This window comes from Acinonyx jubatus, chromosome X (genome assembly GCF_027475565.1).
Source record: "Acinonyx jubatus isolate Ajub_Pintada_27869175 chromosome X, VMU_Ajub_asm_v1.0, whole genome shotgun sequence".
Taxonomy (NCBI): Eukaryota; Metazoa; Chordata; class Mammalia; order Carnivora; family Felidae; genus Acinonyx; species Acinonyx jubatus.
This window is the reverse complement of record NC_069389.1, coordinates 56,862,647-56,881,674: the sequence shown is the minus strand read 5'-3', so window position 1 is coordinate 56,881,674 and position 19,028 is coordinate 56,862,647. Positions and strand designations below refer to the sequence as shown.

Below are 19,028 nucleotides of genomic sequence, written 5' to 3'. Positions count from 1 at the left end.
TGAAGTAAGTATTATTATCCTGATTCCCAATTATAGATAGAGAAACTGATGCCAAAAGATGTCAGGCTACTTGTCCAAGGTCATAAAGAAAGCAGATGGCAAAGTGAGGATTCAAACCCAGGGTGAGTGGCCCCAGGGTCCATGCACTTAACCACTATGCTAACTATGCTGCCTCTCAACAGCTGCCATTATCATCTTTCTTCTACCAATGCAGACCAACCATAGGTGCAGAGAACTAGGTCAAATGGCAGTCTACATTCCTCTAGTTCACTTTCTGCTGCTCCCAGGTGCTTTTGATCCGCAAGGCACACATTTTTGTTTCCTCTTCCCTATGGTTGACTTTCACAGTCTGACCCTGCTAAGTCCCTGCTCCCCACCCTTCTTGCCCTTGTTTGCCCATCTGTGTTGCCCACCCAGCAGTCAGCAAGACAGTGAAGGAAGAAAAGTCCATCTGCTCCTCATGGACAGACTGCTCAATGTGAGAAAAAGACTTGCCCACACATTTTTGGATTTTCATTAATTTCTGTCTCTCAGCTATAACATACATTGCTGTCAAGAGGACAAATAATACAACCTAGGTGTCCAAGAGTGAGTCCTCTGAGCCATTAACATTCCTAGTCCAATCTCTCTGGTAGAATTATAAAGTGTTTGAGTTGCAATAAGCCATAGGGATATCCAAGTCTATCATTATACAGAGAGAGGAATCAGGACTCAGGAAAAGGAAGGGACTCATCAGGGGTGTATTGTAGGTATTAAACAAATATTTGTTGCAAGAGGGTGCCTGGGTGGCTCAGTTGGTTTAGCATCTGACTTTGGCTCAGGTCCTGATCTCATGGTTCGTGGGTTCGAGACCCGCGTTGGGCTCTGTGCTGACAGCTCAGAGCCTGGAGCCTGCTTCCAATTCTGTGTCTCCCTGTCTCTCTGCCTCTCCCCCACTTGTGCTCTGCCTCTCTCTCTCAAAAATGAATAAACACTGAAAAATGTTAAAAAAAATATTTGTTGCAAGAATGAAAAACTAATGATCTGTATGCTTGAGAGGCGAGGGGAATAATCTGAGATCACAGGACCAAGTTGTTCTTTGTACTTCATGCAAACCCGACACTCTGAACTCAGTAGCACTTTTTGAGGGGGCACATTTTAAAGTACAGAAGAACTGGGGCACCTGGGTGATTCAGTCAGTTAAGTGTCAGACTCTTGATCTCAGCTCAGGTCATGATCTCACGGTTCATGAGATCAAGACTTGTGTCGGGCTTCATACTCACAGTGAGGAACCTGCTTGGGATTCTCTCTCTCACCCTCTCTCTGCCCCTCCCCTGCATGCATGCTCACTCTCTCTCTTTCCCACGCTCTATCTCTCAAAATAAATAAACATTTTTTAAAAAATTTAACGTTTATTTATTATTGAGAGACAGACAGAGACAGAGCATGAGCATGGGAGGGGCAGAGAGAGGAGGAGACAGAATTTGAATGAGGCTCCAGGCTCTGAGCTGTCAGCACAGAGCCCGACGTGGGGCTCGAACTCATGGACCGTGAGATCATGACCTGAGCCGAAGTCAGATGCTTAACCGACTAAGCCACCCAGGCGCCCCATAAATAAACATTTTTTAAAATAAAATAAAATACAAAAGATCTGAACACAGCAGCACAGATTCTAATTTAATTTGTCTCAGAGGTGAAGCCCAGACATTGATATATATTTTTTTAAGTTCCCAAGGTGATTCTAAAGAGCAGCCAAGGTTGAGAACCACTGTTCTCCACCAATGCTTCTCAAGCTTGACTGCACACTAAAATCCTCGGTAGCAGGTTTCTCACACACACATGTGCATGTGCACACACAACACACCACACACACACACACACACACACACACACACCCCAGTGCCTGGGCTTCATCTCCAGAGATTCTGATTAATTGATCCGAAGTGGGACCCAGGCATCGGTGTTTTTTCCAAAATGTGCCAGATGATTCTAAAACACAGTCAAAGTTGAAAACCCAAACCAATTATCCTGACAGAGGATAACTGAAAAGAAATACATCATAGTTTACCTACCTTGTAAGCTCCATGAGGACAATGAGTTTTGTCTGTCTTGTTCACTGCTGTATCCCTAGCACCTAAAACAGTGCATGGTACATAGTAGGCACTTAGAAAATATTTAATGAATGAACAAATGTTTTTGTAGTCTTCATAACCTTCCCACTTGCCACCACAGGCAAATCAGTTATAATCTCTCTGAGTCTATTTTGTTCATTTCTCAAATAGGAGTAATAACTCACAGGGCTGTCATAAGGACCATGTGAGATAACATATGTAAAGTGCCTCAAAAATTAGAAGGAAATGCAAAAATGCTAGTTAATTTCACAGAGAAAATTTCAATTTCCTGCTCTCTCTCCCTGGCTCCCCCAAGAAATTTTAATTCTCTTTTTAGTCCCACTAGATATTGTCGTGCTGAATCTCCTGAGTCCCACTAGGAAGCCTTTCATCTGATCCTACCCCAACCCAGGCTCCTCCCTGATGGTGGTAAAAACACATTCCTCCTGCTCCTCACTTTCAGTACAACCTACTCCCCATTCATTGTGATTAGGAACATGCATAAAGATTCAAACTCTAGGTCTTCAACTTACTCTATAACTCTTAACCAAATTATTTACTCTTCCCTGAGCTGTTTCCCCATTGAGAAAATGGGAATAATAATGATAACTATATCACAGGATTGTTGTGGGCAATAAATGAGTTAATGATTCACATATTGCCTGGTACAGAGTAAACTCTTAAACATAATATTAAAAGCCATGGCTTTTTGTCCAAACACTCTTTAATTTTAAAAAAGGGAGGTCATCTCAGTGCTAAAGTGAAGCATCCTATCTGTGACATTTGTCACACATTCTGATATCTGGAGTTGATTTAGCTGGTCAAATAGAAGTGCAAAAACATGCTATTCCCTCTCCCTGTTAGCAAATACACACTGAGCACTTACTGCATAGCAGAGTACCAAGGGAACACAAACATAGATAGGATACACCCCCCACCCTTGAGGAGTTTCATGGGGGACCTGAGCTCTTAAGAGAAAGGTCATAGCCCAGGCACCACTGTCAATTTGTCAACAGTATATCCTGATTGCAAGCAAAACTAGCTGGGAGCAAATAAACCATGAGCTTCAGAGTGTTGGTAATATCAGCAATTACAAAACAGCTAAGGGTATTAACTACTATAATAGATTTATTACATACTATGGAAATTTTAAAATACAAACAAACACCTGTCTCCTACAAGGCCACCCCATCATTCAACAAACATTTGCAGCGTGCCTACTTCTAAACTAGATGCTAGGGAAAGAGGGATGAGTCAGCCACTCTCCCTGTTCTCAAAGATGATAATACGTTAACATTTTGGGGGTGACTTTTTGTTTAGAAAGCCTTTCATATACAGGATCTCATTTGTTCCTCCTGATGAATAGAAAACAAAGGCTCAGCACTGAAATTGCCCCCATTAGCAAATACTGGAATTGGGCTTATACCTAGGGCAAAATAAGCAAAGTAAGACAAGCCCAGTACTTCTTTCTATCTCTAAACGCCTTTAGAGATAGACCTTGGGGTCTAATGCAACTCCAATTTCCCCTAGGGTGAAGGAAACCCTCCAACCTCATCTAGGCTTATCAGGATCTAAAGACCACCGTAGTTTTATCCTGTTTCCAAATTTCCACAACCTTTAAGATAGGCTTTCAGTCTTCTAGAGACAATGCTAATTTCTAGCTTCCAGTTCATTTTAAGCCCGGGAAGGGCCAGGCTGTCCTTGCAAGTGCCAAAGAAGAGGATGTTACTTCCAAAAGGTGGTAAAAGAAAGGAAATAAATATGAATTCAAGAAGGGCCAATACATATTTGGCAGTCTCTGCCTCAACTATCTCCTACCAAGCTGGGCCACCTGAAGGAACTGAGGGTTGCAAAAGAGAACAAAGCACAGAAGAAACATAGCAGAGGGGATCAGACAGGTCTCTAAAGAGGAAGGATTGTCCAAGTGGGAGTCTTGACAGATAAATAGGAGTTTTCTGGAAGACAAGACAGAAAAAGGCTACGGAAGCCTCCCCTGCCTCTGTACTCTATGCTTTTGACATAGGACCCAGCAGTCTGCAGCAAGGTTGTCTATTTCCATACTGGCTTCCTAACAAAATGTTAAGACTCGAGAAAAAAGTTAAGTCTCCTCAACTCAATGTTATTTTTTTTTTTTTTAATAAAACTATTTATGAAAGACGGGAGGGGAGGGGAGGGGCAGAGAGAGAATCCCAAGCAGGTTCTGCACTGCCAGCACAGTTCCCAATGTGGGGCTCAATCCCACGAACTGTGAAATATGTGCCAAAATCGAAAGTCGGACACTTAACCAACTAAGCCACCCAGGCGCCCCACCAACTCAGTGTTAATAATACCTGGCACAGGGCCTGGCACAGTCTTAGTACAATGAGCTAGGTAGGAATTAGCCCCTGAAGCGAGCTCTAAATTACCAGATTAAACTGCTTTCCATTATGAAAGAACATGAAAATTAAAGGGAAAATATTTCAGCTATGCCTGAACTCACCATTTAAAAGCACATTTAAACAGAAAACAAACGTTTTTAAACAGATCCTGGAGTGTGAAGTGATGTCCACATTTTCCCATCTAGAACCCAGAAGCAACGAGGCCTCACGACAAACAATTATGCCTAGTTGTTCATCGTAGAAAGGAGACATTTAGCCTGGAGCCGCAGACAGGAGAAGCACAGCCCCCTCCAACAGCAGACAGCAGCCTGTGCATCTGGAGGGTAGACGTTTTGTCACCACAGAGAGAAGCTCTGCCAGGAGGGATGCAGCATGGGTGGAGCTGGCAGCAGATGGGGCGAGTTAAAGAGGGTGGGGGTTAGGATGAGGGATTCTATAAATTCCTCAAGAACAAGGTCTAGCTCTTACATGTATCTGTGTGCCTGGTGCCCGGCCCAACCCTGGGCACAATAGGGCAGCCTGTACCGTTGTGCAAGTTCTATTCCTACAAGGGCACCCTGCCCAAGTTAGGGACAAAACCTAGCCAAGCCCAGTGCCCTGTCTGAATGCACATGGACGAAGGGCACCTTCATGTAATTATTATGCCCAGAGAGGATGAGTTTTAAAAATTGTTCCAACTGGAGGACGCTCTATTTTTCAACAGTTATAACCAGAACAAATGACTTTTTCTAACTGCTATTCTCAGAGAATGTGCCTTTGTTCAAAAAAAAAAAAAAAAAGGAGGGGGAAGTTCCCTTAGGTTCTACCAAAATGAGTGGGTTTTTCTCATGGGTCTGTCCAGAAAAGGCACCCTTTTTGCCATCCCTTTACCTGGAAGGGACACCTATTTGCCATGTATGCCACCATCTCCCACTGGCATCCACCGTACGTGTTCACTGGAATGGAAAGAGTCCTCACTTTTATGACCTCACCCTCCCTCCCTCACCACCTCCTCCCCACATGCATCAGATAGTTTTGAAACTATAGGCACAAAATGGAAAACCTCAGTGTAAGTCAGTAACACGTGTTTTCTACATCTACCATTTTCATTAACTCCAAATTATGGGGAAAAAAATATTTCACTGTGCTATTTCTCAATGGGGAGCAATTGAATATGGTGAGACTTAGCTCTCCAGAGTCCTCAAGATATGATTCCCTCTTAACAGCAAAGTTTCTGGGAGCTGGATCTTCCCCACTTTTTAGTACTGAATTGTTTCTTCAATTTTCACCATTTTGAGTGGAACTCTTCCTGAAAACACACTTCTCAGCCTTCTTAAACAGATGCCTCTGAAGATGGTGCCACCTCTTCTTTAATGTTTATTTATTTTTGAGAGAGAGAGAGAAGGGAGGGGCAGAGAGAGAGGGAGACACAGAATCTGAAGCCAGCTCCAGGCTCTGAGCTGTAAGCACAGAGCCCAATGCAGGGCTCGATCTCACAAACCGTGAGATCATGACCTGAGCCAAAGGCAGACACTTAACCGACTGAGCCACTGCCGCCTCTTCTTAATGCCTTGTCATCCTCAGCATCAGTTTTTGCTTGGGAAGTAAACTATAGGGGTTGTCCTTTAGCATCTTTCCCCTCTGGTCACAGCAGGGAGGGGGATACTAGAAGTGCCCCCATTATTCTCCCCTCTCCCTTGTCCCTCTTGTCCCAGCCATTTCCCAGGAGCTGCTAATATCAGCCTAAGTGATCACCTCAGGACCCAAAAATAGTCACAGAAGAGATTCTGCACTGGGAGTAATTATAGCCACCAACCCTGGAGATGCCTCTCGACTAGTCCTCTTCCTTTCTCTGTGCAGTTGTTGGCCTAAATGCACTTTCTAAAACTCTAAATCATGAAGGGGAAAGGCTCAAAGATAAATAATTTTTCTTCTGAATTGCATTTGTTGGGACATCTGGGTGGCTCAGTCTGTTAAGCATTCAACTTTTGATCTCAGTTCAGGTCATGATCTCGCAGTTCATGGGATCGAGCTCCATGTCGGGCTTTGTGCTGACAGCATAGAGTCTGCTTGGGATTCTCTCTCTCTCTCTCTCTCTCTCTCTCTCTCTCTCAAAATACATAAATAAACTTTAAAATAAATAAATAAACTTTAAAATAAATAAATAAATAAATAAATTGCATTTGTTGAAGTAGATATGGGTTTAAAAATACTAAACACATCCATACAGCTGCTTTTACTATTATGCACTATTTTTTAACGTTAATTTATTTATTTTGAGAGAAAGGGAGGGAGAGGGCATGCACACGTGCGTGAGTGGGGGAAGGGCAGAGAGAGAGGGAGACAGAGAATCCCAAGTAGGGTTCACACTGTCAGCACAGAGCCCCACGCGGGGCTTGATCTCATGAACTGTGAGATCATAACCTGAGCCAAGATCAAGTCAGACACTTAACCGACTGAAACACCCAGGCACTCCTATGCACTATTATTAATGCAATAATCCACCTACACAAAAGGGTGTGCCACGTCAGACAATGTGGAAAAGCATGGAGTCATATCTAGACATTGATTCAGAAGCAACTATTTCAATTATTTGTGATTTCTGGCATAGTCTAATTTGGAATACTAAATATAAAAAAAAGTGGAAGTTTCTTTCTTCTTCCCTGCACTCCAACAACTCTGTGCATAGTAGACTCTTTATATTCTCACACAAAGAGAAGCAAGTTCAGGTTGATCTGACATAGGGATCCAACCCAGTAACATCATGTGTGGTATAAAGTAGCTACAACATAAGAAAACAAAAGTACCAGTCCCGTTTAAAATGCTAGTGGCTTTCGAGGGGCCTGGGTGGCTCAGTCGGTTAAGCATCTGACTTCGGCTCAGGTCATGATCTCATGGTTCGTGACTTCGAGCCCTTCATGGGGCTCTGTGCTAACAGCTCAGGGCCTGGAGCCTGTTTTGGATTCTGTGTCTCCCTCTCTCTCTGCCCATCCCCTGCTTGTACTCTCTCTCTCTCGCTCTCAAAAAATAAATAAACATTAAAAAAATAATTAATTAATCAATAAAATGTTAGTGGCTTCTGATGACATGTTATAACCAAAAAATGTACAATAAAATACGATTTATTTTATTTAACATATATTTATTCTTTTTATTAATAACAAAATGGCTTCGTTTTTCCAATTTCTTTTGTTCTCTTAAAAAGTTAAAAAATACATTATCTACCTTATCATTATTACTGCTTACCACTAATTCATCAGTGAGACCATTTTTGGTCACTTAATCTAATCTAAACCTGCATTATAATTCATGTTCAATATCCATAAATATATTGTAATTTTTCAAGGACTATGTGGTCAAGTAAATTTGGGAAACTCTGGCCTGGTCTCTTCCAGTTTTAACCATCTATATCATAACAGTGTTTCTCAACCCTGGCTGTACATCACCTTGGGACCTTTTAAAAATCCTAGCTCCTGGGCTTCATCCCCTTTGCAATTCTGGTTTAATTGGTATGGGTTGGGGCCGTGCATTAGTAATTTTTTAAGCTCCCCAAGTAAATTGGATTTGCAGCCAGGGTCTATTTTAGGTCTATTTGTTTTTAGCTATAACTAAAAAATGAAAAAAAAAAAATGTAATCAGACAAGTGGTGTGAAGGATTCTACCCAGAGAGTAGGACTGACTGAAGTTCCAGGTGGTTCCAGCACATTGTAGACACTTCCAAGGTGTGTCCATGACCTTGAGTCTGCCTAGTCATGAGATCAGATGCTCACTCACTCCATATCCATGCTGGTAGGAATTAGGCCTGTTGGACCCTCAGGCAAACTGCCAAATGTGTCACTGAAACAACCTTAGGCCCCATAAGTGTTGTGAGAAGGTGTTTTTTCTTCACCCATAAACCAAGCTGGTTCTGTAAAACTGGTGAGTGAAGCCAGGAGCCATGCAGACATCCCAAGGGAAGAGGTGAACAGAGCCAGCAGGACACTTGGATAAAAGCTCTGCCTAAGGCAGGGGATGCTGCCTCGCTGTGCAGCCTGCATCCGTCCTCTGCCACTTCATTAGAATCCCCCCTTGGCATCCCACCCTGGCGGGTCCTGTGGTCAGCCAGCACCACATATTCTCGGTGACAATAAACATCTCATAGCTGCCAGGATTCTCGGTGGTGCCTCGGCTTCAGTTCCAAAGAATGTTTTCTCCCTTGGTTGGCAAGGCAGTGAACAGATGTCAGTGGGGGAGAATGAAGGGAGGGGTCAAAGGAAAGGAAAACCCTCGGGTTGGGAGAGATGAGCCGACAGCCTCAAAAGCTAGATGCTGCTCCTCCCTGGGCACACAATCATTCTTTACATATTCTGGAAAAGGGAAAAATGGCTGCAATTCAGAGCTGTCTAGGAACCATTCTTATTATAACTTCATCTTGACAGTACCTCCCTTCATGGATTTCAAACAGCTTCGTGGAACAGAAGCTTCTTAAGTTAGTATTTAGTGATCATGTGTGTGATCACAGTGTATGCACCAGGCAATTTATCTACATCACTTTGGATCCTCACAGCAACCCTCTGAACTGGGTAGCATTACAGATGAGGGATGGTGGCTCAGAGACACCAGAGTCAGCTAATAAGTGCTAGGGCAAGGGGGACTTAAATGCACAGCTGCTGCTTCCAAATCCCAAGATCCTCTTCCTTAATATGTCACTCATTGCTTTTTTTTCCTGTTTATTAAAACTAATACAAATTCATTTAGGAAATTTTGAAAAATTCAGAAAGGCATAAGAAAAAAATAACACCCACTCCCATAATCTCACAAAGCTAACCATCATTCTCTGTGTTATTGTCATCACCCTGAGATACCATTGTTACCATTATGGCATTTGCCCCTCCACTTTCTTTTCCATATATATGTGCTTTATTTTGGATAATCTTATGCATGCAATATTATACCCAGACTCTCCACTTAGCATTATTTTGTGCATTTCCATGTATCGCTATGTATTTGTTTCAAACATGATTTTTCTTAGCTGTATAATACTCTAGCATATAGACCTGTCAAAATATATAAATATGCCCCGACTGTTGACTATTTAGGTTATTTTCATTTTTTGGAAGTTACTATAAAGAACCAACATATGCAGTGAACATCCTCAAACATTTTTCCCAGAATATCTCATAGCATAAGGTCCTGGAAGTAGAATTACTGCATCAAAAGGGATAAGAGTTCATAATACCAGCACAGGAATTGCTGATAACTGTGATACATGGCTTGTTGATAGAGAGCCCGAGGCCTGCTGATAAAGGAGACCTCACTCCCCTCAGGGCCTGCTAGTTGGGGAGGATAATATGAGTTTGGCTATTTTGAAGATACTTGGAATCAGACTACAAATTGCCAGGCAGTTAATTACACTCTTCTCAGAAGCAAATTTGAATCAAAATAAAAACAGCTGAATCATTTTTCCACCTCATCTTCTCTTTGAGTCCATTTTCCAAAGAAAAAAATTTCTTTTCTGATTTTCCCCTAGATGAATGACAAGCCATTCTTAAGAACCTATGCTATTTAAGGGCACCCTGAGCGGCTCAGTCAGTTAAGCATCCGATTTTGGCTCGGGTCATGATCTCACAGCTCGTGGGTTCGAGCCCTGCATCAGGCTCTAGCCTGAAGCCTGCTTCAGATTCTGCATCTCCCTCTCTCATCCCTTCTCTTGCTTGTGCTCTAGTCTCTCTCTCTCTCTCTCTCTCTCTCTCTCTCTCTCTCTCTCTCAAAAATAAATATTTTAAAAAATTTTTTTAAGAATCTATGCTATTTAGAAAGAAAAAATAAGATACAGTCAAACCTCCAATGTCCCTACTCACAAAAAAATAAGGGGCATGAATAATATATTCAGCTTTGGAGTGCAACTGGATACACACACCAGGGCCATACTGGGAGGTAGACTCTTGCTTTCTCTCCCTTTTTCTTTCTCACTGTGTCTTGGAGCCCCTCCTGGCCTGGACTTCTCAAGGGGGACCCAGCACCTGGCTCTGTGAAGTAGGTCCCATCTGCCCAAGGATGGTGAAAACTTGAGTGTAGATCAAGAAAATCCACAGTTACCATTACAACTTCACTTTACCCTTCCCAAGACTCTCCGGGTATCCAGCTCCTTGGCCAGCAAACATGATGTGAGGGCTTCCCCACCCCACCTCCCCGCTGAGGGCTCATTCTGAGTCAAGAGGAGCCTTGTACCCTCTCCTCCTGAATCGCTTGAGTGAGTTCCTCCCCCTCACTGGCCCTCTCACTATCCAGGGCCTTGCCCCAGCTACTTCCTGAGCCAGGAATTCCCTCCTCCTCCTTTTCAGCTGGAATGCTCCAGATCACCCTTCGAACCTCAGACTTCACATCCTCCTGGAAGCTTTTACCAGCCTCCAGGCTGAGTCAGGGGCACCTCGTCTGCATTCCCTTGACCCCCAGGCTTGCCTCCCCAGCAGTACAATGATTTGATGTTCTCTGCACTGGACTGTAGGGCTGCATTCCAGTTAGGCTCTATATCCCCAGAAACCAGCACAGGGCCGGGCCCAGAATCAGGTGCTCAATAAATAAATGATGACTAGAAAAAAGGGATGAATTGAACTTAACAGGCATTTATCAGGTGCCTGTTAGACGCCAAGCACTATTTTAGGGGCTGGAGAAACAGCTGTAAAAACAGATGAAGATCTCTGCCCTTGAGGAGCTCACTTTCTATTGAGGAGCTTACAGTTACGCTAGTGGTTTCCAACGGAGAGGAGAAGACCCTAGAGGGCCGTGCAGTTACCACAAGTCTGTGAGTTTACAGATCCACCAAGCATTGTCCACCTACTGAATAAGCACTACCCTGCCTATGTGTAAACATAAAGTCATCAATTTCAAATCTGTGGATTTGTGTAAAAGCATTGCTAAATTCACAGGAGCAGCCTGTCACTATTTGGTTTTTATTTTTGTTTTTACCACAGCAGATTCTAAAGGTCCAAATTCCATTCTTGGACCCAGACTGAATAGAAAATCCTCTGGGGTGTGAACTAGGGTCCTGATTCTGGTTATCAGTTCTCCCTCACCCAGGGAAGGAGAGGACCTGATGCCCTGGCATCATGTGCTGATGTGGTAGGAAATGAGATGGTACCCACCTCTGCAGGGGGAGCTCTTTGAAGGGAGAGACTGGGTCTTATTTACCTCTGAGTCTTTAGCACTCAGCACAAAGGTGAGAGGGGGAAAGGAGATGGGATTCAGACAAAGTTGTGTCCTCTTTTCAAGTCTAGAAAGTAATGATAAGGTGATTTGAGGTCCTCAGAAATGGTATAGAGAGTAGCAAACCTAGTAATCCTGTTAAGCTTCTTTAGCTCTGAAGAATAATAAATCCATACTTTGGGAACGTGTACGCTAAATACATTTTTGGTAATAGTTTTACTTTCCCGTTCCTTGTTTTTTGTTTTTTGTTTTTTTAATAAAAGTGCCTTTGGAAATGCCAACCAGTCTCTGCTATAATAACAGAAAATAGTCATGATGTGGGTGTGTGACAAGGACTGTCCACAATTGAATTAAAAGCTATCAGGGAAAATAGCAAGTATAAAGATGACAGAAGGATTACGAGTAAAAGACCCCATTGGAAAGGTGACCTTCAGAAGACAGTGTCAGAGTCACTGGCCCAGCCATCCCTTCCCACCTGAAGATTCTTTTTTCTAAGCTATTTTCCACTCAAAGCTTAAAGGAGATTATGTTTTAACAAGGGAGCCCATTGCCTCACATCTATTCTGTACATGAAGCAAGGTTGACCTTCTTTCCTCTTCTCCACCTCCCGCTCACCCACCAAGTCCCAACTGCAGAAACCAGAGGGAGCTGGTTCTTCAGAGCATCCCTCACTTTGCAAAGGTAGCCAGAGTCATTCCTCATCTTGGACAAGTTCCAGCTAGAAAAAGTGACAGGGCAGTGACTCTCAGTGAACAACTGATTTTGAACTTGGCATCACAGAGCACTGGCTTCAATGTCAGAAGGCCCGGCTTTTAGATCAAGGCTTCCTGCCATTTATCTGCTGTCTGACCTAGCCAGTGCCACATTCCCCAAGGGGCAGAGTAAGTATACACTCAGACCACCAACAACAGGAGTACAAAATAGAGAGAGAATGAAAAAATCTTTAAGAAGCCATTTTAATTTCAACATACATGTGGAACTCTTAGTAATTTCAAAACATACCATCTTATTTGAAGGTTTAACATTGCTTTTACTTGGAATTACACATCAGGAGACACTCTAATCTTTTCAACCCTTAGGGGTTCTAATTGTCTTGATCCAGCTGGGTGCCTCTGGACAAGTCCCTTCCTTCTTCTGGGCCTCAGTAGTCAAGTGTTATGACACCCATATGGTTAATGACCAAGTTGTGTTTTTTAATTTTAAAAGTTTGTAATGTTTGTAATGTTTATTTATTTTTGAGAGAGACAGAGACAGAGGGTGAACAGGGGAGGTGCAGAGAGAGAGAGAGAGAGAGAGAGAGACAGAATCCGAAGTAGGCTCCAAGCTCCGAGCTGTCAGCACAGAGCCCAATGCGGGGTTTGAACTCACAAACCATGAGATCATGACCTGAGCTGAAGTCTGACGCTTAACCAACTGAGCCACCCAGGCACCGCTTAATGACCAAATTTTTGTGCCATGTGGCATAAACCAACTCCACCTAAACCAGAGAAGTATAGAGACAAATGATGCAAAGTCACCACTCTCCTCCTGACACCTAATCAACCTCACAAAGGTCAAGGTTGAGCCCAAAAGCCATAACTTGAATATTCTCCTATTACTCTACTCTTCCGTCATCCCGATGCTTTTTGTCACCTTAGCTGTTCATGTGTCTATAAAAAGGAAAAGATTAAATTTCTTGTTTCTAAAGTAGAGAAAATTCTAGCGGACATTTTGGTGTCAAAATTCCAGGGAAGATGTTTTCAACACAAGGAAATACCACGAAGCAGACCAGGAATTTCATGGTATTTAAGAGAAAATGGGCTTGCTTACCCTCCCCACTCGGTCAAGCCACTGTCCCAAGGGTCTCTGGGCATGACAGGTAGGACTGAGACAAAGTGAGCTCTGGCAAAGTGCCTGTTGCAAGTCCCCAAAGTTCCCCCTGCTCCATTCAACTCAAGCAGGCCATATTCCCTCCTCAGTAGCAATGATGGTCCAATTCAGGGTCCATGACACCTCATCTAATGGTAAATAGGCTGCGGTCTAAAGATGTGGTTCTCATTTTTTCATCTCCATATAGATTTACAACAGTCTCCCCTTGCACTGTAATTATGATTTAAACATAAACAAACCAGCTGTCCTTTCTGATTTGGAGCCAAAGTTGCCACAAAGCTGGAAAATCAGAAGGCAGGAATTTTATATAAAGATGAAGAGGGAGTTTCCACCATCGACTCAACGGGCTGTATTCAAGCCAAAACAACTGCAAGAAGGAACAGAGCATCTTCCCCACAGCAAGTTCATCAGCTAATGTAACACGATAGGGCCCAGTGTTATTAAACATACCTAGATTTATCTAGTGCTTCAGTGGCTTCTTTGCTCACTTCAGAGATATTATACCCCTAGGCCAATAGCCTGATTGCTTTTGTAATTATCATCTAAGCACCTACAAACATTAAATGGATCTCTGAGGGAGAAATTGGAAAGCTTGGATTGACTCAGCATATTGCAGCAGGCATGGAGCTGTTTCCCTCTGGCTTTGTCCATGCCATTCTTGAGACGAAGAGTACAGAACACGAATGCAATAAAACAGGTCACATTCAAAGCCAGATGTGAGGAAAAAACCCTCTAGTTATAGGCAGGGCCACGCCAAGGGTGTGGCAACAGTCACAAATCCATAACCAGAGGAGCCTGGTGCATTCCCATAGCACGCCCTCTCCTCTTTCCAACCCCCATCCCCCACCTCACCCCAGTTACAAGAGCTTCTAGGGCAGTCTCAAAGGGGTTCAAATTACCAAAGAACAGCCTTCAGTGGAGGAGGAGGTGTTGCCAGGCAACCAACCCAGCCCAGTCCCACCCTTGTAACCTTGAAGATGGTGGGGGTGTGACCCCCGGTTGCAGAGAGGAGCACTTTGGACTCCCTTAGCATCAACTTTCTCCTCCTCTATCTCTCTCTCCTCCCCCTGCCCTCCCCCTGCTGCCTCTCAGGGCCCCCGGAAGAAGGCTGCAGTCTGGTCTCTGCAAGCCTGAAGGCTAAGGGCCAGTCTGACTCGCCATGGCTCCCATAGATGACAGCCAAGCTGTCCCTGCAGGAAGGCTACAAGCTGCTGACCTGTCAGGTGTCATTCACTCCCGTTATGTTGCTTCCAAACCTTCCTCCCTCCTTCCCAGGTCTTTCTTGCCCCCCATGGTCAAAGAAATACCCAAAGGAAGAATTTGGGGGAAATCCAGCCAGTGGAGGATATATAGGGTAAAATGCTGAGTGGGAGCGCTGACCACCAGCAAAATGGTCAGTAAAAAAGTAGGAGTACTAGAAGAAAAGGCACAGGGAAGAAAAAAAAAACAAGACCTGATAATGGTAAAAAAAAAAAAGGGGGGGGGGAGGGGGATATTTACTTGGGGCCAAAATATAATACATAGCTTGCTGAACACCTTGTTCAAGCTTATACCTGAGCGACAAGAGGGTGGCCAGATGGTGCACTGATTATGCTCCCCAAGACTCTTTGCGTTTGGTACCTATGCTCAGATCATTGCTGAGAAGGCCTAATTTAAGTGATACGCAATCAAAGCACCTGAAGAGAAAAGTGTGCAGTGGGAACCTCAAGGGGAATCTAGGGTAGGGCATTAGACCAGAAAATGGAAAACCAGAACTTCTTGCCAAATTAGGGCAGCCGCATTCCATTTATGCAGCAGACCCCTCAGTGGCTCTCAGCTGAGAAACATGTTCGTTCCCAGAGAGGCCAGTGGACACACCAAAAATGGCCACTCTCAAAGAAACCAAAACAATGCGATTTATTCTAAGAGTTGCCCCCCTTCCTTTAAAACATATCCATTGCACAAAGCCATCTTTTTCTAAACCATCAGATCACAGGAAAGGGTTAGGTCCCAAGGTGACTTGGTGAAGCCATGCCTTCCCCCACGTGGAAAAGGCTCTGATTCAGTGGACAGAAAGGTATAGGCTGGAAAAGCAGAGGCTCCCTTCTGTCCTTAACTTACCCAGCTAAACTCAGTAGGTGGCTCTCTGTAAACTGTGTGGGGATTTTGAAAACTACTCCCCCAGCTGACTGATCAAATTTCTCCTAGGCTAATCCTGGTAGTCAGTAGTCAATGGGACCTCAGGAAAAAAAAAAATCAACACTGACCTTCTAACCCTCTTTGTTAACTGAGAACTAACCAGACTTAGGGCCCCAGCTTTCTTGGTCCCCTGCCATGCAGAGGTTTCTGGTCCCATGTCTACATTCCATCTGGCAGTCATCTGCGTCTTCCACCTTCCTTTTCACACATGACCCAGTTCATTTTTCTCCACTAGTGACCTCCACCATCTACCTCAGAAGTCAGAGACCTTTTCCAAAGAGGAGGTCCCAGGGCCTCTGAGTCCTGTCCTACTGAAAAGAGTGGGGGCAAGGTGGTGTCTGCAAGGGAGAGGGGCTGGCCCAGGTAATCCTTCCCCAAGGCAGCGGGAGTCGCACTCAGAAGTCAGCAAGTAGCCATCTTCTGCCTCCATCTGAAACTTTCTGGTCACACTGCTCCTTCTCTCCCCTTTCTGGTGTGCCAATTGGCCTTGGTACCTGGCATGCCCCAGCTGTGGTCAGCATTTCCAACACGTTCAGTCCCCTTGCTTTCAGCAAAAGTTTCACACTCTAAGGAATCACTGCATTGCCACGGAGCAAGGATTCCCCATTCAAAGTGCTGGAGTCCAAAGTAGTCAGGGTCAAAGGCTCGCATCGCCCTCCTACCCTCTCACGGGTCCTGAGTCCTCAGCCAGGGCTCAGGTCCTCAGCCACTGGGTTTCTCAGGCACGGCTAATTCCTTAAGGAATCCTGGAACTGATGACAGTCACTTTAAGCAGTTCTCTCAAGCAAATCCGTGCAGCCAGACCCTAAGGGTAGGGGTCAGCGAAGCTGGAGGCAGTCTCTCCTTTCCCCCACACCCCTCGGGCCACTCCTGGCGCAGTAACCCCGAAATCGCGGGCAGAAGCAGGCGGGAGGGCGCTCTGACACTCCTCCGCGAGCGAGCCACGAACACGCTCCGGCGCGAAGTTGCACAGGTTTAAATCCCGAAGGCACCGCCGCTAGGCTCCTGCGGCCGCGTAGTTGGCCTGCGGCTCCCGCGCGCTTTCCGAAGCGGCCGAGCAAAGACGCCAGCGGCGCGGCCATTTGGTTCCCAACGCCGCGAAGACGTGGACGCCTCGGGCCTTGGGGACGGCGCTGAAGCCGTCCCGGACCCAGTGGCTCCCAGGAACCCCGCAGGTCCCCCCGCCTTGCCCCCCAACCAGATCCCCAGAAGGTGGCCGCGCACCCCAGGGCCGAGAGCCCCGAGGGCACAGGGCCACTCAGGACGGCGCGGCAGGGTCAAGGAGCAGGAAGTTCCAGAGGGAGAGCGGCGGGTCGGGAGTCCAGGAAAAGGGATCCCCTCACTCGCTGAGGAGAAGGGAGGGAAGGGTCGGGAAGGGAGGAGGAGGGGCCGGGAGGGGACGCAGAGACGGAGATCACTGGCGCCCCCAGAGGCGGGGTAGACGAGGGGCCGTGAGGCTCCCAGGCGCGGTTTACCTAGCTCTTCCTCGTCGTTCTCTGGGCCGAGCAGGCGGCAGGGAAGGCGGCGGCGGAGGCGCACCGTTCGCCGGAACAGGCTGTCGGTGCGGCGCCCCAGGGCCAGCAGGTGCCCCTCGAGGTCCTCAAGCAGAGCCAGCGAGTGGCCACAGAGGTCGGCGAGCTGCCGGAGCAGGCTGAGCGCGGCCAGGTGGCTCACGTCGCGGAGCTCGGTGAGCGGCTGCGGCGGGTTGCGCGGACACAGGCTCTGGGGCACCACCGTGCGCCTGTAGAACGGCATCCCGGGCGCGAGCGCGGGGAACCAGCCTGGCGGCGCCGCCGACACACCCGGAGCGGCTCCCCTGGCCCAAGAGCCCCTGAGTGGCGGCCCCAGCTCCGGGTGTAACAGGCCCCGGGCGCGGGCCCGCGAGCTGGCGGGCGCCGAAGACGCCAGGCGGGTGGGCGGGCTGACGGGTTCCCAGCCTGGAGCGCTGTTTCCCCCGGGGCTGCACACTCGCCGAAGCCACCAGTCCCTCTGACTCCGGTTCGCTGGGCTCCTCCTCCCCGCCTTTCTCCACCTCCTCCTCCCTACTTCGGGATCCCCCCACCCACCTTTTTTTTTTTTTTTTTTTTTTTTCGGTCAGAGATTCGCAGATTAACGTTTGATCCGGGAGAGGAGGGAAAGGGAAGTTCGAGTAAAAACAGCAAGCTACAGCGTGAAAGAAGGAATGTCTGCGTGAGGTGGGGGGGGGGGGGGGGGATTGTGATGTTCGGTACAGTATGTGTGCCCGTGTCCTCCTGCAGAGCTCGAGTCCCAGTACTGATGGTTAAAGTTGTGTTCTGCTTTGTTTCTTTAACTTAAACTTTCTCTTCATAAATAATAAAAATTCAAGCGCACCCGCTCCCACCGAATGGTCTGATTTCATTCATCTAGCTTTCCTTTCCCAAACATGTACTTGGTGTCACACACGGGCTAGACTAAGCTGTGAGTACAGCCTTCTAGCGCCCAGGAGCTTGGGAATGAGGAGGAAAGAACCAATTATCTTACTGGACTGCTCAGAAGGGCAGTGTCTTTGGGTACTCTCACAGTGCCTGGACTGCTCTAAACACCCTGGAATGAATGAATCCATGAATGAATGAATACAAACCTATTCTCTGGAACAATAGATGCAGTTCAGATAGAGGGATGTAGCTCCATACATTATGCAAAAAGAGAGCCCAGAGCTACCTCCAGCTCTGGCAGCACTGGGCTCCTGAGATGCCCGTGGAACAGCCTGGCATATGCTTTCAGTACGGGAAACCCTGTAGTCACGCCTCAATTCCTCTCCATTGTAGAAGTTAGAAGAGAGGGAGACACTGACATCCTCAAAACCAGAGTGCCTGAGTTATGTGTGTGTCCCTGTGCACTTGGGGAGTTTCCCCTCTCAACACTTATTTTCAACACACTGAGCTACCATCTGATTCTCCCCTAAGCCACTTTGACATTGCTGTGGTTCCATTTCTTCCTTCTGGTAATTCTTATCTTTCCTGCTAAAAATGCTCCGATCCATATAATCCCTTCCTCATAATCTATTAATAAAACACCTTGAACAGCCTATGTGTGTCTGTGCTAATGATCCTCAGTGTGGCCTGTTCATTCATTCCTTTACAGAATTGTCCCTAAGGCAGTTCAAAAGGCCTTACAACTAGTTAAAAGTAATCTGATTACCCATGTTCCTTGTTCAGTAAAGTGGAACATGGATACTAAAAAAGTCCTTTCTGTTAAAATAAGAAACAAATGGGCAAAAGACAACCCCTTTTCTGAACTGTGAAATCCAATTGCAGAATGAGGACTCAAAATCCTGTATTTGGCAAACTCAAACCTGAGCCAAAAGAGTGACTGGCAGGAAGTAGGG

At 45.9% G+C, this 19,028-nt stretch overlaps 1 protein-coding gene across 9 annotated transcripts in view; it reads right to left on the bottom strand.

The window, feature by feature from the left end:
• Positions 1–17,672, bottom strand: part of NHSL2 (NHS like 2) — a 270,707-nt gene extending 253,035 nt beyond the window's left edge. For all 9 annotated transcript variants that reach the window (XM_053202471.1, XM_053202474.1, XM_053202476.1 and 6 more), the window contains exon 1: positions 17,155–17,672. In XM_053202471.1, the coding sequence (XP_053058446.1) occupies positions 17,155–17,434 (280 nt within the window). In that variant the 5' untranslated portion in view covers positions 17,435–17,672. The remainder of the gene's footprint in view (positions 1–17,154) is intronic.
• Between the last annotated feature and the right edge of the window lie 1,356 nt (positions 17,673–19,028).